The sequence below is a fragment of the Trachinotus anak genome, unplaced genomic scaffold (genome assembly GCF_046630095.1).
Source record: "Trachinotus anak isolate AG129_WGS33_773 ecotype Australia unplaced genomic scaffold, CSIRO_AGI_Tana_v1 ptg000019l, whole genome shotgun sequence".
Lineage (NCBI taxonomy): Eukaryota > Metazoa > Chordata > Actinopteri > Carangiformes > Carangidae > Trachinotus > Trachinotus anak.
The window spans coordinates 22,997,638-23,013,233 of record NW_027273870.1 but is presented as its reverse complement, the minus strand read 5'-3'; the positions used below and the strand labels follow the sequence as shown (position 1 = coordinate 23,013,233).

The 15,596-nt window shown below is 41.7% G+C and overlaps 1 protein-coding gene across 1 annotated transcript in view; it reads right to left on the bottom strand.

The window, feature by feature from the left end:
* Positions 1-503: 503 nt before the first annotated feature.
* Positions 504-15,596, bottom strand: part of dchs2 (dachsous cadherin-related 2) — a 31,331-nt gene continuing 16,238 nt past the window's right edge. The window contains exons 10-20 of the mRNA XM_071503766.1: positions 15,340-15,579; positions 12,708-12,842; positions 9,991-10,200; positions 8,601-9,461; positions 8,401-8,514; positions 7,385-7,596; positions 7,129-7,280; positions 6,621-6,751; positions 6,217-6,503; positions 5,341-5,482; positions 504-3,112 (exon numbers count right to left, since the gene is read on the bottom strand). Coding sequence (XP_071359867.1) covers positions 504-3,112; positions 5,341-5,482; positions 6,217-6,503; positions 6,621-6,751; positions 7,129-7,280; positions 7,385-7,596; positions 8,401-8,514; positions 8,601-9,461; positions 9,991-10,200; positions 12,708-12,842; positions 15,340-15,579 — 5,093 coding nt within the window. The remainder of the gene's footprint in view (positions 3,113-5,340; positions 5,483-6,216; positions 6,504-6,620; positions 6,752-7,128; positions 7,281-7,384; positions 7,597-8,400; positions 8,515-8,600; positions 9,462-9,990; positions 10,201-12,707; positions 12,843-15,339; positions 15,580-15,596) is intronic.

Below are 15,596 nucleotides of genomic sequence, written 5' to 3'. Positions count from 1 at the left end.
GTTTCCATTTAGAAGCAGCAACCAACTGCAATAACAAAGTGTTTCATTTTCTGCATATGTAGTCATGTTTACAATAAAACATTCAATAATTAATTGCTGACTCAAACATCTGCTCTTATTCAAAGGACTATGTTATAAAAATGTAATGCAAGGCTGAGTTCAGGCTTTTCCAGATATTAGTTTTATTAAAGAATAAAGTTATGAAATCAGCCTCAATCTAAGTAATTAAATTACTATATTGCCTTCATATGACAATTCTGCCTGGTATCGCCCCCTTGAGTCTGGACCCATGAGACCCATGAATCTAAAATAATTGAAAAACTGGGACAATGATGGAGTCCAGCAGTTCATTGTTTTACCCCTAAAAAGATTATGTTTTTCACATGTTTTTTTAAAATGTTGTCAACAAACCAAAATTGAAACCAAACTGTGCAGCGTCCCTTAAAGTCCCATAAAATACTAGGGGGATACTAGGGGAACAGATAAACTTGCTCAGTCCCTGTCTACACCTGTATTTCTGCCTCCAACAGGCTTGCAGTGAGAGGCCCTGAGTCAAGTCTGATGCCTCCTACCCCAGTCTCAGAGACAACTGGTGAGGCACTGGGCGTTCTCATGGTGAGAGAAGACAGTGATGGGGAAAAAGTTGGTGTCATGGCTGAAGGGGTAAGTCCTGTGTTCCTGGCTAAGGGGGAATATGCATATTTGCGGTAGGAGGGCTTCCTGCTCATGCTTGGCACACGCCCCAATTTTCGTGGAGGTACAGTCCTGATGCCAGGCTGAGCCACTCCTGTTATTAGTGGCGGTGGGTACATGAGACAGCTCGACTCTGCTGCTAAGTCTTCACGACCGCCTTGGAGCTCCTCGTCAGGGAGCATCCCAATATCTGTGAAAACGGATGCCAGAGTCTGGAAGCGTGGCTCCCAGTCCAACAGGTAGTCCCAGCTGTAGCTGCCCTGCAGCTGCTCGTCTAGACACACCAGTGAAGAGAGAGAATCTGCCGAGCCGTGGGCTTCAGAGAGGGGAGCATACCCTTTTGTTCCCATGTTCTCCTCCAGATCCCTCACCCTAAGTATAGCAGGAAGTAGCCCCTCACCTCCTCCCTCCTCTTTGAAGTGGTGAAGGCTTTCTGTGCTGGCCATCCCTGAGACTAAACATTTATTGACTAATAAAATATGCTCCGGCCCCACATCAGTAGAGTGGCAGGAGATAGTGTCTCCGGGTAAGGCAGAGTCTGGGATCTCTGTGGTCTGGTTGCCCTTCACAGATTCATCTCTTTTACGGCAGGGGTATTGATTAATCCACTTGATCTCCTGGTCCTCAGCTGTCTCACCTTCTGCTGATCCACGGCCGCTCGAATCTGATTGATTGTATGGGTTTGATGTGTCCCTAGTGGTCACCAAGATGCTGGGTCGTTTTATTTCATGCAGAGAGATGGCACTTTGTGTTTGGCTGTTGGATCTACCAAACGAGCCTGTGCCATGGTTCAGGTTTGCAGCAATGGCAGCAGCCTTTTTGATCGCGGCCTCTTTAATCTTGTACCTGAGAACCATGCCCACAAAAATGATGAGGATAAGGAGGAACATAATTAGTGAGACACTCAGGCTGAGCATGTGCGCATCAAGGGGAACCCCGATGAGTGCTTCTGCCGAACTGGAGATATTGACGAAAACAAGGCAGGTGGTAGACCTGGAGCCCACTCTGGGACTACTTGCTGACACAACCAGTTCCACCATATCCTCACTGGCATGACCTCTTCTGCGAAATACAGGACCTGACACAAAGATAGCACCAATTGTTTTGTTTATAGAGAAAAATGTTGAAGAACTCATTAGGGAGTACTCCACCATCCCATCCACCCCTCCATCATGGTCCATCGCCATTACATAACCAACTGTCTCTCCAGACTTGACGTTTTCTGGCAGGAGGAAGTGATACTGCTTCTGGGTGAAGATGGGACTGAACTCATCCACTCCCTTGATGGTCACCTGCACTCTCACTGTAGCTGCTTTGTCGCCTTTGTCCCTGGCCTCTACTACAAAGCAGTACTCACTTTCGCGTTCAAAATCAAAGGTCTGTCTGGTGTGGATGTCACCTGTGAGGGGGTCAATGGCAAAGGCCTCTTTCCTCTCAGGGCTGCCACTGCCATAGTCCATGAAGCAGGAGGATAGAATTGAATACGTGACCTGGCCATAGTGGCCTAAGTCATTGTCAACAGCATGGACAGAGCAGGTGTGGGTAAATGCTGGGAGGTTCTCCAACACAGAACAGTTAATAGTAGGGAACATGAAGTATGGAGTGTTGTCATTTTCATCCAGCACTGTGATGAAGACAACTGTAAAAGCAATGTTATGTTCTTCAGATGATTCACCACCATCAGATGCTCTGACAGTGATGGTGTATTTTGAGTCTTCCTCATAGTCAAGCGAGTGGTTGACAACCAAAACACCAGAGTGAGGGTCGAGCTTGAGGTGACCTTTGTTGTTCCCAGAGATAATGTCATACCGCACCAGGCCGTTGATTCCTAGGTCAGGATCTTGAGCACTGACCTGGACCAGCCTGGTACCTACTTGGCTGTTTTCGCTCACATGTGCATGGTACTCTGTGCTGGAAAATACAGGGGCATTGTCATTGCAGTCTGTCACAGTCACCATAACAACAGCAGAGCTGTTCAGTGGAGGCGTTCCTCGATCAGACACGCTCACTGTGAGTGTGTAGCTCTCTGTGGTCTCACGGTCTAAAGGGTTACACAGAACAAGCTTTCCTAAATTCTTCATCTGATTCTCAACTTGAATCATTTTTACTTCCAGGCAGAATCGCTTCTCCTCATTTCCTCTGATGATAGTGTAGTCCAAATGGGTATTTTCAGGGCTCCAGTCCTGGTCCTCTGCAGACAGCGTCACGAGGGTGGTGTCTGTGGGCGTGTCCTCTGGGACGGTAAGGGTGTAGATATCCTGGTGGAACAAAGGTGTGTGGTCGTTGGTGTCTAGAATCAGTATGTCTATGGAGGTGACAGTGGAGTGTACGGGATCGCCTCCATCTCTTGCCTCAACCAGAAGATGGATCAGGTTGCTGTTTGTGATAGCCTTAAGGGGCTTGTTGGTGAAAACAGACCCTGCGAGACAAAAATGTGTCCATGAGTACATGTTACTGTTATTATGGCTCTTTAATTATAGGCAGAGGTACATGAACACAGATTCTCGTTTATAGCAACCTAGCCATTGTTTATTTTATGATCAGTAAAGAGAACTATTGGTGTCAAATTTTACCTGTTGTAGCTGGCTAGCTAATTAAGGTAATGTTGCTTACTTGATTTAAAAGAAAACCCTTGTAAAATGGGCCTTAAATATGCGTTTGATGCCTACATACATGATATTGTGCAAAAAGGCTGAAGCTAAAGCATATTCCAGCAAAAAGTCTTGACAGATGACAACCCATGTAGAAGACTTGGGAATAAAGAAACAGTGCTGTTTTCTCTTATTGTAAATGTCCTTGTTAATATGATAAGGAAAAATGTAACACCAGACATTACCCTTGGCTGCTTAGCTGTAATTGAAAAATCACTGTTTGGTGGAGCAGATTAGCGAACAGTCAGTCAACACCAAATTCTACTTCCCTTCAGGTCAATGGAAGTTTTTAGCTGCTTTTAGCTTACTGCTTTGGTTTTTTTGGTTTAGCTTATTGCTTTGTTTTTTTTTTTTGGTGTAGCTTACTGCTTTGGGTTTTTTTTTTGTTTAGATTATAGCTTTTTGAACCTAATTGAATGTAGAGCAACATACAGCTGCTTTAAGCAAAAAAGCTCTGATAGACTCACTGTACCTGTCCAGCACCAAACATTAGAAAATATTTACTGGTGAACATAGTGGAGCAGCTGAAGAACCAGGTATTTTTGTAAGGAGTTTGTGGAGATTCAAAAAAGTTCAAAGGAGAGAGATTCATCAGGTGGCCGGAAACACAGATACTAAATGAATGTTCATGCCAATGCAAATTCTCTGTGTCTACTGGATGTGGAATTAGATACCTTTTGGCTAACAAGTTTGCCATAATAACTTTACAAGGTGATAATATGTCAATTATATATCAATTGCTAAAATCTATTACATTTTTATCAAAATATATTGTAGTCAGTCAGACATTGAGCACTCCATGTATTTTTTTTCAATCTTACAATGAAACTGCTTACATGGTGGAGAGACATTAGGAAAGACATGGTCTCACCAATGTAAAACAATAAAACTCCTTTGAATTGACTTCACAGATGGTTTAACAAATATGCAGATTGTTCCTGGATGTGTTTCTCTCCAGAATAAGAGCTGTAAAGCATGTCTGCTTGCATGACAATGTACTGAGAGCTAAATCAAAATTACCCTTGTCATTAGACACCACAATGCAACATAATGTCCTGTATGACAATTCTTAAATAAATTCCATGTGCAGACTGTAAGAGCTAATTTTCTTCTTGGATGACTATAAAGTGTTTGTCCATCCAATTTATTATTCCACTTCACTGCTACTTAAACTTTTCTCCAGAATGGCTTTATTAATTCTGAGGCTTTGCCCTAAAGCAGCACCACTCATTGTTTGCGAGACATATAGGCATGGAAAAACTGAGAGGCACAGCACTGCAAAAAGCACCATATTAAAATTTTTGGATTCTAGTTAGAGAGCTTTTGTCAACGTTGATGCAAATTTCACTTTCCATTAGTGCTCCTCGCCGCAAAAAATGTCAAATACATTTCTCTGATATTAAACTTTGGGGTTCAAACATGGTAGAAGTCCATAAATCACTCATGAGTGGAAAAGACTGGCCAGTACTGAGGGGTGCTGGTTTGGTTTTCAGCTCTGTAGAATTTATCTTCTTTCTTGGGTTTTGGGGTTTTTAGAAGGGAGATAATAGGATAGGCATGACTCCTTTGAAGCACTTTACCCAAGACTTCAAAAATATAAACAATGGAGAAATATACTGCTACTGGCACAATGAAAACTCTCAGCAACCTCTGATATCATATGATGAGCTGCTCATAACAAGGCAAACACTTTCTCTGCGCCCTTTTCTTTGGCGTGTGCTGCTTAAACTATGCCAGAAAAACTGATTTTGATGGAGAGAATAAGAGGGATGAATATGAGAATCAGACCACCAGACAGGCATAAGTCATGAAACTTGTAAAGACTGAAGTAATAACTTCTACAGAAGAACTATGGTACATTTTGGATTCTTTTTTCTTTTCTCTGGTGACTTTTTAACGTCATTCTTTTATATATATATATATATATATTTCTTTAAGTGACATTTATACCAGAGCTATTGGCGGATTTCTTTTCCAGCAGTTACAATGTTCTTACCATTGTCTGGCTGGATGTAAAAGCCTTGTAAAGGAGATGAAAGCAGTCGGTAGGTGATGTGGCCATTGGGTCCAGAGTCTTTGTCAGTGGCGGACACTGACACAACTAGTGTGTCTCCTGAGACCAACTCTGACAACTCCACCTTAAAGAAATGAGGAATAATGAGTTACATCTGCAGCAAGATCATGATACATTTCAGGTGCCAGTCTCTAATAAGACATACTTTACAAAAGGTTTGTAATGGTAGCAAATGCTATATCAATGGTTAATAAATTATTGATGCTTTATAAATAAGCATTTGTATGGATAGCCTTTGGGTTGCCAGGTTTAAAAGTTTAACTCCCCAGATGGACAGTCAGTGACTTACACACACAGAAAAAGAGCTGCGAAGTATCTGGAACAAAATCCATAAATTAACAATTGAAACCATGTAAAACTTCTGACTTGCTGGATTATTGACATGAATGCACCCGTTATCAATGATTTACCTCAATTTATAACTACACACCTGGCTCTTTATAAAGGGAGAACCTTGTGATCTTTTATTAAAGGGGCACCCCACCAATTTTACACATGAGGTTCAGTTTACTTGTCATGAGTAGTGCCACTCAGCTTGTGAGAACAGTTGTATAATGTCTTTTCATGAAACAGTGACAAATATCCTTATCCTTACAAATCTCTTTAATAAAGCATTAATAAACAATTTATTTTTAAACTTAGAAATCCTGAAAAATGCATGCCTTGTTTGACAGCTGTTTCTCTTGTCATCTTAGGGAGGTAACGCCATGTATATATCATTTTATTCGTGGCTCAATGACCCCGACCAGTTGGTGTATAGGTCTTCAACCTTTTTATTGATAAATATATCATCTGTACCTGGTAGGAGACCTGGGTGAAGACTGGAGCATTGTCATTGACGTCAAGCACTTGAACTCTGACCTCCCCTGTGGTTTGGTGGAGGGAGTCAGATGCCCAAACTGTCAGAGTGTAATCCGTCTGCTCCTCGTAGTCCAGGGCTCGCGTTAGAGTGACCACACCAGTGTATCGGTCAATAGCAAAGGGACTGTTGGTGCTACTGTTGTCTGAAAAGCTGTAGGTGATAGTTGAGCTCAGGTCCACGTCGTTTGCAGTCACCTGGGTGACCATGTAACCTGCTGGCAGATCTGCAGAGAAGCAGAACGTGTGAGGATAGGAGCACAAATAGAGAGAGAACACAGTTTTTTAGATCCTTGTAAATATCTATCATTAAAAACATGCAGGGCAGTGAGGTTTGGTCTTACTCTCTGCTATAACCACGGGCTCCATTGGGGGAATTGCAGGGCTGTTGTCATTGACGTCCACCACTTGGACCCTGATAGTGGTGGTGCTGCTGAGTGGAGGGTTCCCCCTGTCTGCTGCCTGCAGAACCAGCCTTCAGTATAAAGGCAGTGAACACATTATTGCACTTGATCGAAAGCATGTTCTGAATAAAATACTGATGTATTATACAAGGCTGGAAATTTACCAGTTATAATACTCTTAATAATAAAAACTACCTGACTACATTCTAAAATCACTAATTCAAACTTCATTTGACTAGTATAATTGTTGCTGTAATATAATTGTTGTTTTATCCTTGATAAAATCTTTACAAAAATGTACAGTACTACTTACTCATTTACCTTACAATATGGAAAGAAAACCAGAGTAACATGTTTCAGCTTTAGACAAACCAACTGAAGAGAGCCGACATTGACTTTATGTCATGCATGCTATAAAAGATGACTTCATACTATTTAATGAGTTTACTTGTAAGATGGAGTGATCTCACGGTCCAGTAAAACATTGGTAGCAAGGATCCCTCTCACAGAGTCCAGGATGAATGCTTCATTATGGTTACCGGACACAATGGAGTATTCAATCTGCCCGTTCATCCCGCTGTCAGCATCAGACGCAAACACCTGTAGAAAATAATAAAATATGAAATATCCAAGGCTTGAATAATAAAATAAAATATATGACATACTTTTTTAATGTTCCTAATGTCAAAGTGGGCAGAGTGTACCTGCATAATGTAGGTGTTGTGCACTTGCCCCTCCCAGACAGCTGTTCTGTAACTGTTGTGTTCAAACAGCGGCGCGTTGTCGTTGATGTCCAGCAGGGTGATGGAGACCCTGCAGTGAGCCGTCTGCAGCCCGTTGTCAGCCAGCACCACCAGCTGGATCTGAGGACTCACCTCAAAGTCCAGAGAGTTATCTTTCTGCACCCGGATCTCACCTGCACGAGATGTTACCCCATGAAAAATGTGCTAAGAGCAAATACCGAAGGTCAGGGCCCAAATGGAAAGTTTCTTTTAAAATATAATCTACCATATTCAGTAATATATCCCAAATTATAAGATTAATATTTGAATACATTTTCTACTTTTCTCTTTAGCCTTGTAATGCCCCCTTTTTTTTTACTAGATCAGGGAAAAATGACGGGAAGGTAGTGGAAAGGAAAACATAACTTTTCGTCCATTAAAAAATGTGTCGACAGACGCACTTTTAGGTTCAAGTTTTTGCGGTAACCCCAGAATTCAGCCCCATGTTACTATAATATTGTGTATTTAAATGACTGTGTCTGTCTCTACTCCATTACCTCATGTCGACATGAATCCCAAAAAGGTTTGGGTTAGAAAATGATAAAATCAGGCAGGCAACAATCATAATTCTTTAGGAAATACTTGTATATAAACAACCAGATGAACCTGATAAGTTGAAAGGACTTTTTGCAGAGACAGAGATGGAGAGTGAGCGCCTGAAACGGTTGTACTCGACGCTCTTATTGGTCAGACATAAACAATGGTGAGGACTTGAAATTGAAAGATATTTTTGGACACTTTTGTGGAAAATAAAATGGATGAGTGAATGAGAATTTGTGCTATTAGCATAACTTAAATGATGAAAGCATGTTCCTGCAAATTAACACAATCTACTAATCATAACCAGTGAACTGAACTTTGGATGGACAGCAAGAATAACAACAAAAAAATCCCCCCCAAAAAAGGTTTTTCTTTGCAAAGTTTCTTATGTTTCGTACCTGTGTGACGGTTAATGGAGAATATGTGATTCTCATTGCCACTAAATATGGTGTAGGTGATCCTTTGTCTGCTGTTGGTTTGGTCACTGGCCTCCACTTTTGCAATCCAAGTGCCTTGACAAAGAGAAAGTGAAAATGTTGATGAGGTTTTTTAATGGCGTCAAGTGAAAACAAAAGGATTAGAGGTGGCTAAAACCTACCAGCTCTACTGTTCTCCTTGACAGTGGTGTTGTACACTTTGTTTGTGAACTGAAGTCCTTCATGTTCTCCCTTCAGGTGGATAAAAACCAGGCAGGTGGAGGTCAGAGCAGGTCGTCCTCGGTCTGAAACCACCACCTGCAGCTTCCTCCCTGAGAAACCGGCTCGCACGCGTCTCCTCAGTGAAATCTCTCCTGACTCGGTGTTGATGTCAAACAGATTTTCCTCGTCAGACAACATAAAATGTATCGTCCCATTCTCGTCCTGGTCGCCATCTGTTGCCATCACCGTGGTAACTATCTGGTTTGGTAGAGTCCTCATGGAAACCCATGCATTAATGGGATTCTGGTCACAGACTGGCACATTGTCGTTCACATCCTCCACCTGTATGGTCACAGATGCCATAGAGCTCAGGGGTCCCTGAGTGCAGCCGTCAGTAGCCACAACTCTGAGGGTGTACTGAGCCCTGTTCTCTCTGTCCAGAGGCCTGGTGGTGCGGATCACTCCTGTGAAAGTGTCCACAGAAAAGGCCCCCTGGCTGCTGTCCTCTGTCAGAGAGTAGGTTATGTCCCCGTTGGGCCCCTCATCAGGATCAAAGGCGCTAACGTGCAGGACCTCAGCTCCGACAGGTAGGCCCTCGCTGATGGAGGCGTGGTAGCTCTTACGGGTGAAAGAGGGGATGTTATCGTTCTGATCCAGCAGCACCAGCTGGAGTTGGGTGGAGGAGCTGAGTGGGGTGGGGCCATAGTCACGGGCCTGTATGTTGAGTGTGTAATTTTGCCTGTCCTCACGGTCAAGAACCTGTGTGTTGCTGACAGCACCTGTGTGACTGTTGATGGTAAAGCGACCTCTGTAGTCCTCACCTAAAGACAAACAAATATGAATAATAATAAAGACAAACAAAGATGGATAATTTCAGTTTATGACAACTCAAATGATTTTCCCATCATTTTTATCCATTATGGTACAGAACACAGTTATACAGGTTGTAAACAGGCCAACTTTATGTAGAGGTAACACAGACAGTGAGCATGCCAGAAATGTTGCTAATAATCCCTCTGTGTATGGAAAAACTGTACATGCACCACTACAGCAAGTATGATAGCTCAAATTTGAACCATACCGTCTACATCTAAAGTGGGATGGATGTTTCCAATGGACAGTTGGGGTGTTAATTTCACCTTTTCCATTCATTTTTTTTTCCAAATAAGTTTGGCTTGACTATTTCCATTGCTTAGCTTCTTTCCCCTTTGACAATGTTGATATGTTTACAGATCTCAGTAAGTAATAAAGTAACTTTGTAAGTATAATGTTATTACGGATAGAAATAATGGAAAAAAGGACTAAATTATGACCCAAATTGCTTTAAAGAGCGTGATCTGTGTTCCTCACCTAGTATGGAGTAGTGTATAGTTCCATTTTCTCCGTGGTCTGGATCAGAGGCCTGAGAGGTGTAGACGACCCCAGGAGGCAGGTTTTCTGGCAGGCTGATCTGGAAGGACGACTGCATGAACTCTGGAGGGTTGTCGTTGTCATCCAGCACAGAGCACTGCACCGTGGCCGTGCCCGAAAGAGGCCGCGTGCTGCTGTCACGAGCTTGGACTGAGGACAGGGATCGAAAGGAATTCACAGGTGCACTCACCATCCTCTAATGTAACATCATCAAGGAGATCTTGGTTCACTTTAATTTCGATTCTCATGAGGAAACAGAAAGTGAATCTTTTTTTTCTGCTGTTTCACACCATTTTGAAAAATTTGATCAACCTTTTATCTGCACATCACATGGAAACTATATGTTTTACCGCTTAAAACACACATGGTTTCCTTTGCTGACACCAGTTTCTGTTGTTGTTTGCCCTCAGATAGTTCACAACAGAAATGCTAACAAAAGATGGTGACAAAGAGAGGGGGGGGGGGGGGGGGGGGGGGGTGACATGAAGCAAGGGTTCCTGGCTGCTGAACCACAGATGTCGTCTTATCCACTTTTCCCCAATGACACCCTGATCAATGCCTCTTATTTAATTCCTGGACTTAAAAACAAACAGAAGGGGGCAAGACTATGAATCTAAAGCTATGCTAACTGCACAGTGAAGCTTTATTCAGGCACAGAGGTGCTCTGAGCTAAATGCCAACATCGGCACGCTAAGATGCTCACAGTGACAATAATGACCGATGTAGATGTTCAGTAGGTGTGAAGTTAGCATGCTTGGACGTTAGCATGCTAACATTTGCGAATTAGCATTAAACAGGAAGTACAGCTGGGAGAGTCATTAGTTCTGCTGGTATTTGGTCTTAACCCAAAATATTGTACAAAATAAAAAACTCTGACCTGCTGAACGCGTCAGAGGAAAATTCACCACAGTCATTCGGAAAGCGGTGAACCAGTCGACCAACAGACCAGCTTTGCCATCACTAGAGCCATGCTGCTAGCCACAAACTAATGCAATAATGGCCTCTTCAACGGTAATATACCGCATGTAATGAAAACATAAAATACATGTAACAGTTTATGGAAATAGACAGTTTTGCTCAGTATCTCAAAACACAGCAATGAGTCAGTCTTATTGGTTCCAACTCTGCTGAAGCCATATTAGACTTTTCATGGCAGAAAAGACTCGTGGAATGAAAAAAAAAAAAAAACAAAAAAAACATCTGTCAACATAAAGTATACTGTGACAGCTTTTAATACTTGCTGAAAAGAACTTGGTATTTTATTTCTTTCCAAATTCATCTGCAGCCAGAGAAAATTGTCCTAACATATTTCATACGTATTTCCCAATAAGCCCTGTGTGATTCTGGCACAACTTCAAGACATTCAGGCTTACCTATTATTATATTTTGTTATTAAATTTAATTGTTCATCATTCTGTCGACTGTACAAATATTATGATAAAACATCTGAAAGCAGTTTATCACTAAACACTGCTGAACGGCTTGAATGTAATTACTGTGTATGCCCATGACAGAGTGAAATCAAACACTTCAAAAAGCTCAGGGCGCAGCAGCACAGTCAGCAGAGGTTAGATATACTGTACCTCAGCCCATTAAAAGTCTACTGTTTCCCTGACATAAATCAATCTGCTGAATAATGTCACGTTCATACAGAAGGGGGGCTTTTAATTCTTTATGACCTTGGCTGTGAAGCGCGACAAGAGAGAAGCTAGAGAATCAGAAACAGTGGAGGGTGGAGAATGACAAAAATGTCCATGTTTGATGGAGACTGCAGAGGACTGCTTTTGATTTCATTTTAGCCATTATTTTTTATTTCTTATTTTTTTTAGTTATTAGATATTGTTCTGTGTGGTCGAGCAGGAGCACTGTGCAAAAAAACAGAATCACAGACTTTCAATTGTGGTTGTGCTTATATCCTCAATATAAGGTGTCACATCAAAAAGTGATTAAATTAAAATGATGTTTTAATCTAAAGTGTCCTCCAAGAAATCCTAATATAAAGACAGTAAGACACTAAACATGTCCAGCTGCAACTGGTCTGGAGTCTGACCCGCCACGCAGCGAGTTTGTGTTGTTTTTTCCTCAGACATCAGCACTGGACTGTGACTGATTGGGCTGTTTCTCACAACCTTTCCAAACTTTCTCCCTTGGACATTGCAACATGTTGCTCTGATTAATCACTGAGTGCTGAACATATGACATGATCAATCCATCACTCACCCGCTGAGCTGAATCAAGCAAATCTAACCCATCTCATCTCGTTACATTATGACAGTTTTAACATCTCCTCACTCATTAGGTGCTTGTTTCGTCACAGGAGATGCAGTCACTCATCATGACTGTGTACTATGCCAAATGATGCACTACTTTGAACAATATCAGCTGAATGAAACTGAAAGTCCCGTTGGATTAATTCAACCTTTTATTTCTGAACATGTGTGATTTTTTTGTGATGCTGTTTGTGTGCTTGTGTGTGACTGGCTGTTTTGTCGTGTCCTATTGCAAAAGAGATCTTGATCTCAATGAGAGAAGTGTATAAGTAAATGAGAGTTACCACCTTCTGAGCATTACTGCTACTCACTGCTGTTTTGTTACTTCTGTTTCTCGGGTGTGTTTGTGTGTGCGTGGAACAGCATGTGTTTGTTCATGTGTCTTACCCCTGAGTGTGTAATGTTCCTGCTGCTCTCTGTCCAGGTAGGAGGTGGTGGTGATCAGACCGGTGTAAGGGCTGATGCTGAAGAGCTCGTAGCCTGGGCCCGGCAACAGACTGTACCACACCACAGCGTTCTCCTCTGATGGATGGACACACAAGGTAAATGTAAACACTGTTAGAGACCTCTGCACAAATACTCATTTTAAACAGTAACTAGCGGTAACTAGCTGGAGTGCAGTCACTATAGTTTGTTTTTTTACTTCTGCAGCAACAAGAAGGCAACGACAAAAAAGATGTTCACATACCAGATTGTAAAGGATACTTCCACAAACTCAAAAGAGAAAACATTTCCGGTTTATGTAACTGAACTGACCCGTTGTGAAGGATAAAGGGTGCTCATTAAAATCTACTAACGAAAAAGCCAAATTCAACTTATCACCTTAAAAGAAAACAATTAAGCCTGAACAATATGCAAATAAATAAATACATACATAAAAAGATAAATAAATAAATACATGCTCTATTTGCAACAGTTTGTTTTGAGACATTTTACTTTTATCAGAAATTGCAGCTCCTGCGCTTTGGATTTTGCCACATTATGATTTTCTTAATTAATTGTTCAGACCTAACCGAAAAAGATTAAAATAATCTTTTAAATATGTTTAATATACACTCAGTAGCCACTTTATTAGATACACCAGGACAATCTATTGCAATTCAATACGACAGAGCTGCCAAATGTCCAAAAAAGATCATACATTTTGTTTCTTTCTTCTTCTTTAAATCTTTGCGTTAGTTTCAGTCCAGAGGTTCAGTTTAGCACCTCATTGGTGGAGTTGATGTTTCTCGCTTCCTCCCTTTCACAGAAGCCTTATCTGATTGTCAAACTGAAAGCAGAACCATGAAGTAATGGTCATGTGTCTCCTTTAAAACTGACAAGAGACCTGACCTTTATCTGAGCCCTGTCCTGTGTCCGTCATAGATATGAGGGGAGGGAACACATACGTTCTTACCCAAGAAATAGTCCCTTTCCCTGAAAACTGTAAACAGTTTCTTCTATATATGCCTGATGTATATATATATGCCTACGTATTTTTTTGGTAATTTGAGTAATTGGGGTAATAACATTACTGCCAGTGGTTCTATAACTGGATTGACTTGAATTTAATTGGAAAAGAGTGTTTTACAGTCTAAAATCAGTGTTGAGTAAATGATTAAGGATGCAAAGATACTGCACAGAGCAATTCAGAAGATCTTTTGTGGCCACAGCTGTGAAACGTTCGAATCACGTGTGATATTTGCTTGATTTCTGAAACATGGGTTGCATCTTTGACCTAATTTTAAAGGTTGGATTACAAATCTATTGTTTTGTGCATCACTAGATCATCAGCTTGTTATTCTTTGTTAATTAACTGATTCTCAAATGTGTCGTGTACGTTGTAGAAGCAGAGCATCTTTCATATGAACTTCCTAATGTAATTGTGTGCATAATAAGTCTGATGTGACGATCAGATCTTTCCATGAACTTTTTCTGAATAATAAAACTGCATCTGTTTCCGTGTGACCCCAAAGACCTAGTAGTTATTTTTGAAAACACAAATCCCTCTAAACTCATGAACATTTGCTCCTGGAAGTGAAATTCAGGACATGCAGAGTAATACAGAGGTTAGCTGTCACACTTGTTAATATTGCACATCTCCTCTGACTGACTCCAACACATGGAAATTGGCTATAGAAACCAACACAGGCACAAAACAATGGTCATCTTTGGGGAGCGCCGGGGGGGAAAAAGCAGCACAAATGATAATCAAATAAGACTGGTGGGAGAGCGGACTGAGCTGCCAGACAAGGCGATTTGAGGAGACAGATGAAAACACGGCGCCTATTGGCACAGATGGCTTGGATTATGGAAATTATCATGAGACAGGACCTTTCAATTCTCCCAGAGGAGCTGTGTGCTTGCTGTTCTTGGACAATGCTCACCCCCAAGAATGTTAGTTCAACATGGAAACCCCTCCTGTCCTGCTGCATGGCCTCCACCTCCACTATTTAAAAGGACTCGTACTGTCAACATGACAAGAAGAAATGGGATTGAGGAGGCCCCGCGCAGAACGTGTTAAAATAAACAGGGCTGATGTGCAGATTTGTGAATGTGATTATGGGGTCAGATGAATGAGATTTGCGAGGATGTACAGTGAAAGTAGTGAGAGAAAGACACAAATGGAACAACACACGAGGGAAAGGGCAGGGATTGGTTTGAATGAAACTGCTAATGGAGTGAAACAAAACAGATGATAACCTTGACTCACTGCAGGGCTGAAGTTTAACCAAAACACGGCAGGGTGCTCAACTCTGAAAAGGTCGTAAGGGAATTTCCCCTTTAATTAACTGAATATTTTTAAAATCAGGTTTCAGGTTTAAAAGTCACAGAAAAGAAAAAAAAACAGTCTTGTTATATGTATGACGAATCTGTGGTTAAAGGTTATGAGGCTTTACAGCACATGCTCATGCTGCCATCTAGCACCTTGGAAACACACTGCCACATCTCCACTTCCACAGGATGGTTATTTCAGGGTGAATGCCACCTAATGAGACCTTAGTGATGAACCACCATAAGAGAAGCTGATAATTATTACCTGAATCCTTATCAGTGGCAGAGACCCTGACCACTGGTTCCCCGGGGTCTCTGTTCTCTGCCACACTGGCGTTGTAGATGTTCTGAGTGAAGATGGGTGGCTGGTCGTTTACATCCCCCACCTCCACTGTCAGAATCTGGGTAGAGGAAAGCGAGGGCAGACCGTGGTCCACTGCGCGGATGGTCAGACGGTGGAAACGCTGCCTCTCGTAGTCCAGAGGGGCCGAGAGAAACAAAAGTCCTAAAGAGATGAAAGAA